Genomic DNA, 14,601 nt, shown 5'->3' on the forward strand with positions numbered 1-14,601 from the left:
TTGCCTTCTCTCCTCTCATAGTGTAATGAGTTTAGTGTAATGAATGTGTTTCATATTTTAGTTCACTGTCTGTTAAACCTTAATATATGGAAGAAAAAAAAGTGTAATTTATTCATTTAGACCTACAAACGTCTGCCATCGTGATGTATAATTTAAATAACCTTCAGCAAATGCTTCCGATTTCCACTAGGTGTCACAAGAATGACAGAAAACGTCAAAGAACCCATTCATCCATCCATCCATCCATCCATCCATCCATCCGTCCATCAACTTCACCCCTTGTCTTATGCGGGGTTGCGTAGACGATCCCGGAAACTGTTCGCGAGGCGAAGAACGGGCCGCCAATCCGCCGCAGGAGAAACCGCCCACTTGAAGGACTAACTTCACAGTAGCAGAACTAAATCAACAGGGAAAATCTCATTTATCCTACGAGCTCCGATACTGACTGCAAATCATTGACGTAAACAGCATCGTAACTCATGATATGATGAGTACCTACATGGCGGATACTAGCTGACGGAAAAGATCAGAGCGCTGTACTTAAACCACTGTAAATCAACTGGCACTATGAAAATATGTAACTATGAAACACTGCGCGAAAACAGGACTGCAAATGAAACGTGAGGTACATTATCAGCGGTATAAATGCAATCACTGTAATAAATAAAAATCAAAAGAAACTATCAACATGGGGTATCAATCAAACACATGGTTCAAGATTAATCTTTTCGTCTATTTATGTTCTTTCTAAAACCAAAATTAGTCGGCAGATAATTGATCATTTATGCAAAGCATACATATATGATAATTACAACGTATAGGCTACAAACACTATACTTGCTATATATGCTTCTTCATATTAGGCTGCAAATGGGCGCCACCGCAATTTGGCTCCAACGAGGAAAAGCGCGAGTGACGTCAGAACGTATCCGAAAATTTGAACTTCCTGAAATGAGCAATTTTACGCTTGACTTTCAAGAAACGCCTCGCAAACAGATCGATTACAGATCTGATTAAACAAAAAGCAAACAAATGAGGTAAGCAATACCTGCTCGAAGTACTCTGCGTATACCGTTAGGGTGCCTGCAGGACTGTACTTGGCATTAACTGTAATTTTTAATTTCCTTAAAGACTGCGTTTTGTTTGGTACAGCACATATGAGCCCGAGTTACAGTGTAATTAATAAGGCGTGCAAGAAATATATCTACTTTCGTTTTGTTACATGACTTTGTCAGTTGTATTCCGCAGTCCCCCCCATCAACACATTTTGGACAGTTTTGCACAGATAGTTCTGCTGATTTCCCTGGAAGGAATCACACAGGCATTTTGTGTGTTTTTACTTTATTATTTGCATTATTAAAACTGCATTAAAGCCTTATGGTTGCGGAACCATAAATAAAACGCACTGTGCGCAGAGTGTAGAACTAATGCTTTTCGTTTGCATGATCTTTTCCCGTAAGGTGCAGTATCAGACTTGCCTATCTTATCCTGTATAATCTGCTTCAGTTTTGCGGTCACACATGGATTTTTGCCAACCTGACGGCCAGATTCTTATCTTTTGGTGGAGGTAAGGTAAACCTCACCGGTCTTTCCGTTGGTGCTGGCATTTCATATGTAAACGTGTGTGGGTGTGGGAAGATACGTGAAATATTGACTGAGTTCATGCATGGGCATAAATTATGGGGCAATGTGGGGTTTGTAGCTCCCCCTAGTAATCGAAACCAGCTAATGCAACCTCCTGGACCCCCTTAATTAAATGGCCGGAGACCTCAATCCCCCAACGCTCAACCTAAAGTTACCCTTGAGATCATGTACCTGCAGTTTGGCTTTGAGAAATTCATCAAAATGTTGATCATTAAAAACACTTAAATTTCAAGAGTTTCCGTTCTTCTCTCATGCAGTTGCATGTTATTTCGTCAGGAGTTTGCGTACGTCAGTAGTGACTGATCCCTGGCTGTTTCTGATGGGGCCGTGACGCGTCCCTGCTGAAATCTGCTCCTCTCTTAGACGCCCTGGCCGATACCTTCTACTCGGTCGGTGTGGCCATGAGCCTCTGTCAGCTGCTGTCGGTGCTGGAGCTCTTCCACATCGCAGACGGGATAGAGAAAGGAGCGCTCCTGCCTCGGTTCGTGCAAGTACGTGCCTCCCGCCCACTGCCAGCGGCGCGCCCGTGCCTGCTGCCGATAACGGTAGCAGCTCGCCTTTATAGCAGGTTTAGCAGGGTTGATGAAGGCACTTGTTGATAACTTTGTTGTTTATTTATCACGCTTAAATAATTTAGGAAGTAGCTTTAAGTTACAAGGCCCACACACGCTGTGCAGAAGAACTTCTAATATAGCGCTTGGTGTGACGATACGTTTCTCACTTCGGCAGCAGGAAAACGTGTTTGTGTGTGTGTGTGTGTATGTGTGTTCGCAGGTTACAGAGAGGATTTTCCTGTTGTTTGTGATCGCCACCCAAGAAAACATTCAGAGTAAAGCCATAGTCTGTGGCTTGTTTTACCTGTGGAATATTCTCGGTTTGCTGCGGTACGTTGCCCTTTGGCTTACCTGTCCCCAGTGGTGTATACGTGGTCCTACAGGCGAGGAGAATGTATGATAATCTGCTTGATATGTCCTGTTATGTTTCACTGCTGTGAGTTTTTCAGGGGCATATGCTGTGGGGGATGGTGGTATATTTTTCCAACTTAGCGTCGAGGAGGGTCCTCTGGAGTATATTTTGCCAATTGGTGGGGGGTGAGGGTACCCCTAGTTTTCGTAATAGTTGGTTATCAATAATGGCTCTTGGAGGTACTTCCAAAGTCCTCCCCGCCCCCTGATGCCTGGTAAGTTTGTTCGTACAGCAGTTGGGTTACATCATGGGCTGGTTCCGGTGATGAGCTCCCAATTTCTCTCTCAACACAAACATGGTTCTGCACTATGCGCAGATATCCCCACGGACTCCTGACCCTCATCAACACTCCATCCTGGAACATGCTGTGGGCCCACCACACCCTCTGGATTCCAGTGTACCCCCTCTCGGTGCTGGCAGAAGGTACTCCCACCCCTACTCAGATTCCATCTTCTGGCACAGCCATTAAACTGCAGAATGCCAAAAAATAAACACGTCCGCTTGGTATCCTGTAACTCCTGCTTCGGTTTGATAACACAGTGTCATGGGTTGATACAGGACCGTTCTAAGAGGCCAGGATGTGGGAGACGATCTGGGGAAGGGGGCTGGGCTTCCTTTAAAACACGACTAAGTGGGAGGTGGGCAAAAAAACACCCTTAAGCCGGGGAAGAGAGCCAGCTCTTATAGGGGATCGTAGGGGTAGAGGTATGAGAAAGAATGTTTCCCTCCTTTTTTTAAGAAACATTTCTGGTACCTGCAGGGCTGACTGTTTGTGAAGCACTGAGAACATTCTCGTCCCAAGTGGGGCATTCGGTCTCTGCCTACGTCCATCTCCCCTACATCCTCCAGGGCTACCTGCCCCTGCTTGTCGTCGGCAAGTACCGTCCAGGTCGCCTCTTCTCAACACCTCCACAGTAACACCATTTCTGAGGCTCACGTGCTTTGGTCATATCAAACACCGGCAGCAGATGGCGTAATGGTTAAGGACACAGCTGCCAGTTCAAGTGTCTGATTCTTGCAGTGCAACACATTTCACCTAAACAGTTATAATATCAAGGCGCGGGTTAAATGCGAGTTTGTTTTTCTTGAAACGGCAGGAAGCAAGTTTATGCTTCTGATTATAGTTCCGTATATAAACACCAGGGTGGAAATGCATTACAAAAGAGCTGTAAACTTTAAGCAGACATTCTGCCAGCAGAGAGTCTGTCACTCATCGGGATTTTCTGCGAACTGCTGCTCATTCTGTTGCCGTGTTCCTCCGACTGCAGGGGCCTGTTTCACCGAGTGGCGGTTGCTGAGGGAGCGAAAACAGCAGCTGGAAGGTTGGAGCAAAAAAATGAAAAGGAAGTGAAGCTTCAGGCCCGCCTCCTTGCTGGGGGGGGGGGGGGGTGGGATTTGCTAAGCAGTGTTTGAAAGCCTTTTACGATGAATCCCACTTAACCGTTATTCCGCCCCCATGCCAGGAACACAGAAATTCCCACACTGCTGGTGCAGGACAGATAAGACACAAGGCTGTTTGTTTATAGCACTTCTTTAATACACGGTCACGGTCTAGGGCGCAGAGAGCATCAGGGCGAGGCCACCCTGAACGTCATTCACCGCGCCCCTCCCACAGCAACACTGCGCGCCCGTTCCTCCGTTACGCAAACACTGCACGCATATCAATGACAAGCAGCACGGTAGAATTAAATCACGTCTCACACTACTAGCTTTGTCATTTACAGATGTGCTGAATTCACGCTACAGCCGCGGGCGACATAATCACAGCCTATTGGTGCGCAAAATGATCATGCCCCACCATGTGACTTGACTCACTCCATGCCAATCTGAGGAAATAATGGTGCTAAGCTGTACTGTTCGGCGGTATCGTCACATGAAGATCACTGGATGGGGGCCGGGCAAGTCTCCAGGACACTTCTGCAGGGTCCTGTCACCTCCACCCTCTTCGGGTTGCTCCAGCCAAGCTGTCAGGACGCCAGTTTGGATCTACCAGCCATAAGCTCGCGCCCAGACGGCCTTCTTCCGGAATTCGGGGAAGTTCCTCAATGCGGCGATGGCGGCTGTTTCCGAAAAGGACGGAAAGGCAGCTTGTTGGGACGTTCCACCCAAACACGAGTTCTCAACGCCCACATGTCAACAGCGCAACTCTGAAGCGTTGTGGAGATACCAGGAAGCGACCCAGGGATACAGGGACTCACCTTTGGCAGCGGAGACGGACGACTCGGATAAGCTCTGGGTCGGGCCCTCAGCGATGCTGAAGAGCCAGTCTAAAAACTACAGGGGTGACAGTCCCTGGTTAATTTTAACTGCCCCCAAAACCAGTTAAGCTCTGTTCCAGTCGGCAGCTGGGTTCATGTGAAAATAGGAAATAAACAACTTAAGATTTGTTTGTTCAACTGTCAGTAATCAACGTTTGTCATCTTTGCAAGTGGGTTCATGTTTAATGCGATGTGACGAGGGTTGGGGTGTACACTTCTGCAGAAGGCAAGGTCATCCTGCAGTCCGCTCAGACTTCATAAAAATAATCTGGCAACCTGGCAGCTCCCAACCTGGCAGCTGTGGTTTTAATCTATACCCTGCTGGGGGAAACGCTTTTGTAAACTCGACGATTTAATTGGCCGAAACCGAAGGAGGAGGGAAGTGGCGGGCGCCGCTGCAGCGCGTCCACAGGCATGGCGGCTGTGCATTTCCTGCAGTCCTGCTGGCTGCATTTCCTGCCATTGCAGATAAACAAAAGATAAACAAAAGATACACCACTCAACCAGCTGTGGGTCTGCTGCGGGGTGACCAGCTCACGGCATTCTGCAGAATGACACCAAAAATGGTGGGGGGGGGGGGGGGCGGGGTGTAATATAGCCAGAGATGGTGAGGGCCGATTATGTTGTATATGCAGTGTGTCATCAACCTTCTGTGGGTCATGTTTAGAACTGGATAAAAGAAGAGCTGTAAGTGGACAGGGGCTTTGTAGATGGGGGAGAACGCGAGCTGAGAATTAAAATATGCACAATTATTGATAAAATAAAAAAAGTTAGTAAAATAAAGTGGGACGCACTTTTTGAGTCTGTCCTTTCCAAGGCTCCTTGGTCAGCAGCAGCTGGAGGCTATGGGGAAGTGCCAGTAGGGCCCGGAAGACGGGCCGCCCCGGGCTGGGCAGCACCCCGCAGAACGAGTCGGCCCGCCCCACTTCTGGGTCCTCTCTCCGCGGCGCCCAGATCGCCCCAACTCCCTGGAGCAGCGGCATGGCATGGTCTGCCCAGGTAAGCACGGCGGCGCTGAAAACTCGCAGCAGGAAGCCTGTGGCCTACACAGGAAGTCGGGGGCCCGGTTACCCAGCAATACACACAGACACCCCACCCCCTGCCACATATCTCCCCATCAGTGTGGTTTAGCTGATATCAGATAATGGCTGGCCCCCACTTGGCCACAGGCGAATTTCTGAGCCACGAGGCTCCCATTCAGTCGCACTTTTTGCACGCTATGCAAATGGCAGCCTGCCCCTTAAATTTCCAGAAAAAGTTTGGTCCATGTGACGGAGACATTTTCAATAAGATTACACTCACATGTGCAAAATGCTGGCAGGAGTCACTGCTAGGGACAGCCCTACCCTCCAGGATCTGGCCAATCATTTTACAGGACGGGATAACATGTTACCTTGGTTCCTTAAAGGACATTCATAGACACACACTCGCTTGCACATGGGAGTTTTACTTACACAAAAACGTACTGAGGGCAGAAGGAAAAATGACTGGTTCAGAGAGATAACCAATCAGATGTCTTGGTCTTGCCTCCTCTAGTTGTTTTGATCCACCTCCTCTACAATCTGATTGGTTATCTCTCTGAACCAATCATCATTCCTTCTGCCCTCGGAACATTTTTATATAAGTGAAACTCCCATGAGCCACCTGGTCACTTGACATGCATCAGCATGCGCCTGGGGGCCACTGCACCTGCTTGGGCTCCCCGTGATTCACAGAGGTTGTTCCGTAGGCCACGTTCCGGATCAGGCCCATCAGCTCCAGCAGCCATTCCATCCTCCTCAGCACATCTGCAGACACAGAGCCAGGACGGTTTCAACAGCGTTCCCGGGATTTAAAGAAGCACTTCCAAACTCCTCTGTCGAAGTGCTCCGCCCTCGTTACACGCAGGCTGCAGTGTTAGGCTTGGCTGTTATTAAAAAAAAATACATCAAACCCATTCAGACGTCATACCAACTGACAGTCAGACAGTTATTAAGAAATCTCAGATCTGTTAGTTCACATAAAACAGTCTAATTTAAGTTGCAAGTCTGGATCCAATTTAAAATTTCATTACAACTGACATTCTGTTCAGGGTGTAACTGCTATGCACTCTGTACAGCCCAGGACAGGCTAGGAGCCCCACCCCCCAGGCAAGGAAAAGAGGCTGGACAATGGATGAAGATTCATTCAGTTACTTAAAGTGGCAGTTCATCCCAAAACTGAAAAAAAAAAATACATGTTTGTTTCAGAGGGGCTTGAGTGCGCCCCAGGTATCTTCTGCGCAGTGATACGATTCGTGTGTGGAGTTCGGTAGAAGAAAATACTTCCTACATTAAATTGCTCACCGCAAAAAAGTCTGTGGATTATCTTCAATAACTGGGTCATGATATCTGGTAAGAGACGTTGTTGTTGCACTTTCCAAATGTATATATATATTTTTTGGTGCTTTAAACACCACAGATGGAATAACATTCAGTCCCATTATACTTGAGAGAAGACAGACATTTCTACGGCCGATATCTCCAAAACAAGGCAACTCCCAGCAGGACAAAGTAGGTGGATAGATAGCGCTGAAGTCCCTGTAAAACACGTCTTTTCTCAATTTTGGGGTGAGCAGCCCCTTTACTTAATCAGAATTTTGCTGCAATTTGTCATTACAATTCAAATGAATAACAGTTCTGCAAAAGAGCAGACTGACAGATTAAACTTTTTAAGTCTTCATCTGCTTACAAACATCTGCTTAAAAGGATATCGCGCATTAAATCAAGTAAGCAAGAATCCGGTTACCAAAGAAATTGGATCAAATTCATTTAAAAAGGCCAACTGGGACCCAAAAAACTGAAAAAGATTAAGTGGCACCCAAAGTGGCTGGATCTTCACACAAACTGTAAGTTTATCTGGTGTTTTTAATCCTTCCTGCCAAAACAGGAACTTCTAATAGCATTGGGCGTCTCCGCCATTAAATCTGAGGGGAACGTGTCCCCCTTCACATTTCATAATTATTCGTTTAGACCCCCCCACATTTAACATAAAATAGTTTTATGCCAGTGTGCGCCCCCCCCCCCATTCAAAATGCTCCTGATGCCTGTCTAATGCAGTTCATTGAACTGACAAACAGTGTGTATGGTCTATGATACGGCCCTTCGATCAGGTAGGGAGGCTCGTTCACTGGGACGCTGTGATGCTGCCATGGAGGACTGGGATCAATGTTAAAACAAGCCAAAATAAAACCTAATCACCCCCCAATGAGAGTTTTACTTCAAATCTCCTCCTTGACCCATATGCTTTGTCTTTCCTATGCCATGCCATGATCCAGAAGGAACCTTCCCATTTTTCACTATTGCAGTCAGTGTTTATATTCACAAATGCACTGTAACCTGTTACTCCATTCAATTGCAGTTTGTTTGTGTCCTGTCTGTTTATGTTTAATATGTCTTTTGTATTTTATATAACAAACTCCATTTCCAGAAAAAAGTTTTGGGAGTACGCTCGCTACGCTGCTGCGCGGCACGAGTAGTGGACAGAAGTCGGACTAGGCGGAATTAGCGCACAGAAAAAAAAGATTGATGTTGTGGACAGGAAACGGGAGCCCAGTGAACACAATTTGGACTTACGGTCCTCTTCGTTCGTATGTCTGAAAGTTCCTAAGTAGAGGAGCGTCTGTACAAAGAAAAGATTGTTTTGTCCGACTTAATTGTATTTTGGAAATACAGTCCCCTCCATAATGTTTGAAAGACAGATTTTTCCTTGATTTACCCCTCAGACGAGACCAAGATTAACCTGCATCTGAGTGGCGGCAAGAGGAAAGTGTGGAGATGAAAAGCAACTGCCCAAGATCCAAAGCGTACCAGCTCATCTGTTAAACGTGGCGGCGTGGATGTTATGGTCTGGGCGCTATTGGGATGCCTCTGGTACTGACACACTTATCTTCACTGATGATGGAAATGCTGATGGCAGTAACACAAAGAACTCTGAGGTCTGTGGAAACATCTCATCTGCTGAAGTTCCAGCACATGCCTCCAAACTCACTTGACGGCGCTAAATCCTGCAATAAGATGCTGATCCCAAACCAAGCCAGTTACCCCATTTGAATCCAAATGTCACATGTCATCCATGTGCCGAAGAGGAAACTTAAGGGGACAAGACCCCAGGAGAAGCAGGAGCTGAAGGTGGCTGCATTGGAGACCTGGCAGAGCATCATTGGAGAAGATACTCAGCACCTGGCGATGTCTGTGAATCGCAGACTTCAAGCAGTCATTGCATGCAAAGGTTATGCAATAAAGTACTAAACATTACTGTTGTAATACATTGCTATGTCCCAAACATTATGGTGCTCTGAATTGGAAGGGATCTGTATAAAAAGGGTTGTAATTTCTACATGGTGAAACCAAAATGCATGCAAATAACTTTAAACTAAACTAAAGTCTGGATCGTGCACTTCAATCATGTCTGAATTGTTTGATTTGAAATTTTAAACTGTGGAGCAGAGGGGTAACTCAAGGAAAAATGTGTCTTTGCCCCAAACATCATGGAGGGCACTGTACATGCAAAGTTAGAATTTGATAGCTGCAATACAGTCAATAAAAATCGGGACCGTATTAAAATAACACTGAAAAGTGCACAAAATTTTCCAGCAATACCAGTTTGAAAGACTAGTAATACCAGTTTGGAAGGATGGGGTCATGGCTCACGCCTTTGTGCAAAAATTCGTGAGAGAATTGTTAGTCGGTACAAAAGGAACATTCCTCAATGCAAGACTGCAAAGCAATTGGCACTTGGAACATCTACATAATATTTTGAAAAGATTAAGCGAATGCAGAGACATCTCAGTGCATCAAGGGCAAAGGTGGAAACCACTGTTGAATGCGCGTGATCTTCGAGCCCTCAGGCAGCGCTGCCTAAGAAACCCTAACGCTACTGTGACAAATGCAGCCGCCTGGCCTCGGGAGTGCTTCGGAAATCCCTTGCCACTTAACACAGTCCGTCGCTGCACCCAGAAATGCAACTTGAAACACTATTATGCAAGGAGGAAGCCCTACATCAACTCTACGCAGGAACGCCGGCGGGTCCTCTGGACCCGAGCTCATCTCAGATGGACCGAAAGACTGTGGAACCGTGCGCTGTGGTCAGATGAGGCCACATTTCAGCTTTTCGGGAAAAACGGGCGTCGAGTGCTCTGTGCCGAAGACGAAAGCGACCATCCAGATAGCTATCAGCAAAGGGTGTAAAAGGCAGCACCTGTAATATATCTGTATGGGGGTGTGTCAGCGCTCACAGCACGGGTGAGTAGCCATATATTAGGCTTTTAGAGAGACATATATTGCCATCAAGGCAACGTCTCTCCCGGGGACATCCATGCTTATTTCAGCAGGCCAATGCCAGACCGCATACTGCACAGGCTACAGCCACATGCCTTGTAGACACAGTGCGTGAACCTGACTGGCCTGCTGCCAGTTCATATCTATCTCTGACAGGAAACGTATGGCGCATCATGAAGAGGAGAATCAGTCAACGGCGACCACAGACTTGAGCAGCAAGTCTTGTATCACGCAAGAATGGGCAAAATTTCCAGTTGCAACATCACTGCAATTAGTATCTGCAGTTCCAATTAAAAAGTGGTAGTAAAAGGAAAGGTGACGTAACAGAATGTTAAACAACTTTTGCTGAGCGTGTTGCAGCCAGCAAATTCTAACTTTGGGTACATTTTTACAATTGTGTTGGTCAGTGAATCTTCTCTTTGGACCCGTCAGTTAACTAAAGGTTAATGCGAATTAGCAAATCACAGATTTTTGTCTTTATTCCGTTTTAGAAAATATCCTAATGTTTCTGGAGATGGACTTTGTATTTTTTTTGTAGATGTATCTTTTCTGTTTTTCTGTACTGTTGAGTACAAGTTGCTGTTTCTTAACAACTGGTATTTGTTTAATACTAGCAGCAGCACAGACTGGGATAGCCAACAATTTACACGACACAGTTACAAGCTAGAGAAACGCACGCATTCCACAGCAACCATTACACGGCTTCGACATTTACAATTTACTATTAACCCAAATACTCAACTACACATATTAATGTGCACTATTTAAAGTGCAATGCAGTGCAAAGCATGCTGGTAACCGCATAATTAGTCCTGCTGACCGATCCGGTAGCATCGCATTTATGTCAGCCAATTGTGGACAGTGGGTGGGATCAGAACAAAAGGGAACGTTCACCCTGGGGACCCTGCACGGGTGGCGGTCCCCATGACGATTACGGCTCATACGACATTGAATTGCTATAACGAAATTGATCGCGTTGATTTGGTTTTAGGTACACAGCCTCCATAAGAGCCACGGGCCTTCAGAAGCACACATCTGGTGGGTCAATGGCCTCGACCGTGACCTTGAAGACTGTGGACTAACCTGTGTTGGGGTTGGAAGCCAGGCAACACTGGTAGAAACTCTGCGTGAGCATCCAGGTGACTTCATCCTGCCGGTGCCCCGGCAACGCAGTGGCAATGACGTCATTGAGGGCCAGCAGGGGCACGTGGCCTTGAGAGCACAAGTAGGCCAAGACGAAGCCTGTCTTCTCCAGGTTAGCCTGCAGGTGGAGCGTGGTAGACATTTAGACCCAATGGTGCGTTCCATTTGCCCTGGGATCCGATTTTCGGATTCCGAGATTACGTCACATCTGATAAAAATTCGGGGAGTCGGATGCATTCCATTAGCCGCAGAAGTAGCAATACCATGGACCCATAAGAAAAAGCATGATTTTTTGCTTAGCCGGACAACTTGTCGGATTTAAGGTACCTCAGTTTAAACGGCCTTTATCTTCGTTCATTTACAATTAGTCTGAACTACCGTAAATCCGACAAATACTACGACTATCATCAAATCCAATTCTAGCCTGGTTGTTAGCCAGTGTTAGCAATATCAGTTGATAACACATCACGCGCGGCGCTTTACGTATAAAACTCCGTAGCTACACGTCCACGGATAAGTTGGATGGTATAGTGTGTGTCCGATTTAATGAGCCACAAATGAGAAATAGTGCTTAAACAGTATAAAACTACAAATTTTCCCTTCTGTTGAGAAAGGCCGCAGCCATCTTGGATTCTGAACTCTGGATCCTCTATGCTGCTCCGAGAAACGGGAGCACGCATGTCGTCACTTCCAGCTTCAAAACTCGGAATCAGACTCAGAATCCAAGTTCCGAGGGCAAATGGAACACATCACAATTTCACCTTCGTAACCCACCGCTTTAAGATGTAGCACTTATTCGTGCCAGTAACTGAACCTCAAATTACTTGCCACAACCGTGACTGATGCTACTATAATCTGTGAATACAGAGCTTCACACCAGAAAGACTCTCAATGGGCTATTGTAAGTTAAACAACTCACCTATGAAGTGTCTACTGGATGTTAGCGTGCCTTTCTATACGCAATCAGTTGTAAGTAAATAGCTAGTCAGACAGGGAGATCCCTTAGTGTCTGTAAGCTCATGACAGAGGCTGAGACTCGAATGAGATACAGGCCATAAGGGCACACAGAACACGTTATCCCCAGCATAATAGCTGCGTGTACAACAAAAAGAATCGGTTTACCTCAGTGACACGAGTTATCCTCTCAATCTCCGTATCCTTCATTTCGGAGAGACACTTAGAAATGCCCACATACAAATCAGCTTCACTTTCCTACAAAAAGAAAAAAAAATTAACAAGATGGACATTAACAATGATTTTAAACTCCATGAACTCCCTTCTCTTCCTCTCTTCAGAATAAGTACAATTTTCAAACAGACAGAACGCAACCCAAAACTGTACTGAACAAAATATGACGAATAATGAATCATGCTGGAGTAATTAATTCAGGAAACACTGAAAAAGCAAGAAAATTAAAGTTAATAAACTGCATAGATTTTATGAGTGTTACAAAAAGGTTGCGGAGAACTACAGTAAGTATATCTTGGATAGACTAAGTAAACAGACTAAATTTATCATTAAAAATGCTAAATATAACTATAATGAAATTAAGCAACAATTGTGAAATTCCACCCACAGGACCACCCGTCAAAAAGCTTTTGCACACTAAGATTTTCTACATTTGCATGTTACTCACTTAACATTCATTAAAAATACACTCGACATTCTTTGCTAACAAATAAATTTACAGTACCATTAAAAGTACCTTTATTAGCAAGATAATGTCATATCTTTCATTCAAAGTAACCCCCTCTAGCAGTTATAACAGCAGAAAAAATCCAAGGCATTTTTTCCATAAGGGACATTAAATATTGTTCGGTTTCATTGGATGAAACTGTTAACTAGTGCATCTAAAGTTAAAGGGCAGCCTAGAATTTGACTATGCCATCACCACATAACCAGCTAACAGGATGTCAGACATGCACTGTTACATACTCTTTCCGTGTTATAAAGGAAAGCTGTTTTATTTGACTTATATTTTCACTTATTGCTGTTCCCTCAACTCACCAGTGCTTCAAAAGAACAAAAATTCTGCAGTTTAAGAAACCTGTGGTGTGCAGGAGCGTTTGACTGGTAGCGTATGGCAGGTTAGTGACCCTGCATCGACATAAACATGCTCCTGTGACATGTTTTGAAGTACTGCATTACCAAATATGGTCACGGCTTAACAACACCCTCCCCCCCCACACAGAACCCGGGCAGAGAAAAATCGCTGATGATTTCACAAACACAGCAGAAAACGGCAGGCAGGTTTGCAGGTGATGGGGGCCAAGCTTTGTGCTAAACTTTGTCACACTAAAAATGGGAACCAACTCGCAGGCAGGCAGGCAGGGGAGGGGGCCTCACCCTAGACTGTTGTGTAGCAGAAAAAGCTGAACGATAAAGATGGCGGCTACACTGGCAGGCCCTCTGTAATCTAGCTACCTGAATCTGCTCGGGCAGGAGCTGGAAGATGGCCTCCGTGGTGGAGCGGAGGATGGCCCAGCTGTCTTGGGTGGGGTCCGGCAGGGCCATGGCCTGGGCGAGGCCCTCCAGTACGGCCCGGCAGAGCTCGCCCCGCCCAGGAAGGTCCCGCTGGCCGACCTGCTGCACGCCCAGTATGCTCACGTAGCTCTGCAGTTTTTCTGCCGGCACGTGCTTCATCCAGAGGGGTAACGAGCGGTACAGGTGACCCCTGGTATGTGGCTGCGTGGAGGGCGGGGGGGGGGGGTTACCACATCACTGTCAGGCAGCTCCCCAAGTCCATTTCATCATTAGCCAACATGCTTCCCCTCAGGTTTTCACACAGAGCTGTTACGACACGTCGTGATTCGAAGCCTGACTTGGACCTGATAACATTACAATTCAGTTCCTGCAGCTATGTATGAGTGGATTAAAAATATCAACATGGACACAGCCTCTTTGAACCAGAAGGTAAATACGCATCTCGAATCCTGACTTGCCTCAGGTAATTTCCATAAAAGCATGTTATAACTACAGGATAAGTAAAATCATTCAAGTTTTTTTTTTTTTTTTTTTACACTTAGCTTATGCCTCAACCTGTAAATCCCACCTCACACCCATTGTATTATTCCTGTATCTTTCACTGGAAAACACCGGCTCAACCTCAGCCAATCGGTTCACACTTACGCTCAGACTGTGGACCAATGGCGGGCTCAGCCATGTGCCCAGGAAGAGTGCGGCACTCTGGGAAGTCTGGCTCTGGCCGACAGCCAGCTCGATGCAGTGGTGCTGAACATCTTCCCCTGCGTGGCGGCAATGGGATAGATAATGTCGTTCTTTCGGGAAGAGAT

At 46.1% G+C, this 14,601-nt stretch overlaps 2 protein-coding genes across 10 annotated transcripts in view; one reads left to right on the forward strand and one right to left on the reverse strand.

Moving 5' to 3' along the window:
* The first annotated feature begins 908 nt into the window (after positions 1–908).
* hacd4 (3-hydroxyacyl-CoA dehydratase 4) lies at positions 909–5,651 on the forward strand. Its single transcript, XM_048970089.1, has 7 exons — positions 909–1,037; positions 1,461–1,567; positions 2,008–2,135; positions 2,419–2,528; positions 2,927–3,033; positions 3,371–3,484; positions 3,879–5,651. The coding sequence occupies exons 1-7, from the start codon at positions 1,033–1,035 to the stop codon at positions 3,959–3,961; spliced, it is 654 nt and encodes a 217-aa protein (XP_048826046.1). The 5' UTR covers positions 909–1,032; the 3' UTR covers positions 3,962–5,651.
* focad (focadhesin) overlaps positions 4,126–14,601 on the reverse strand; it is a 51,257-nt gene continuing 40,781 nt past the window's right edge. For all 9 annotated transcript variants that reach the window (XM_048970084.1, XM_048970085.1, XM_048970076.1 and 6 more), the window contains 8 exons: positions 14,438–14,553; positions 13,733–13,993; positions 12,431–12,520; positions 11,249–11,426; positions 6,558–6,655; positions 5,663–5,911; positions 4,809–4,884; positions 4,126–4,670 (listed from right to left, as the gene is read on the reverse strand). In XM_048970084.1, the coding sequence (XP_048826041.1) occupies positions 4,597–4,670; positions 4,809–4,884; positions 5,663–5,911; positions 6,558–6,655; positions 11,249–11,426; positions 12,431–12,520; positions 13,733–13,993; positions 14,438–14,553 (1,142 nt within the window). In that variant the 3' untranslated portion in view covers positions 4,126–4,596. The remainder of the gene's footprint in view (positions 4,671–4,808; positions 4,885–5,662; positions 5,912–6,557; positions 6,656–11,248; positions 11,427–12,430; positions 12,521–13,732; positions 13,994–14,437; positions 14,554–14,601) is intronic.

The sequence above is a fragment of the Brienomyrus brachyistius genome, chromosome 12 (genome assembly GCF_023856365.1).
Source record: "Brienomyrus brachyistius isolate T26 chromosome 12, BBRACH_0.4, whole genome shotgun sequence".
NCBI lineage: Eukaryota > Metazoa > Chordata > Actinopteri > Osteoglossiformes > Mormyridae > Brienomyrus > Brienomyrus brachyistius.

Excerpts from the sequence above, each read along its gene's own strand:
- hacd4 (XM_048970089.1), top strand. Across the intron at positions 2,136-2,418 it reads TCCTGCCTCGGTTCGTGCAA|GTTACAGAGAGGATTTTCCT; the intron begins GTACGTGCCTCC and ends GTGTGTTCGCAG. Across the intron at positions 3,034-3,370 it reads CCTCTCGGTGCTGGCAGAAG|GGCTGACTGTTTGTGAAGCA; the intron begins GTACTCCCACCC and ends TGGTACCTGCAG.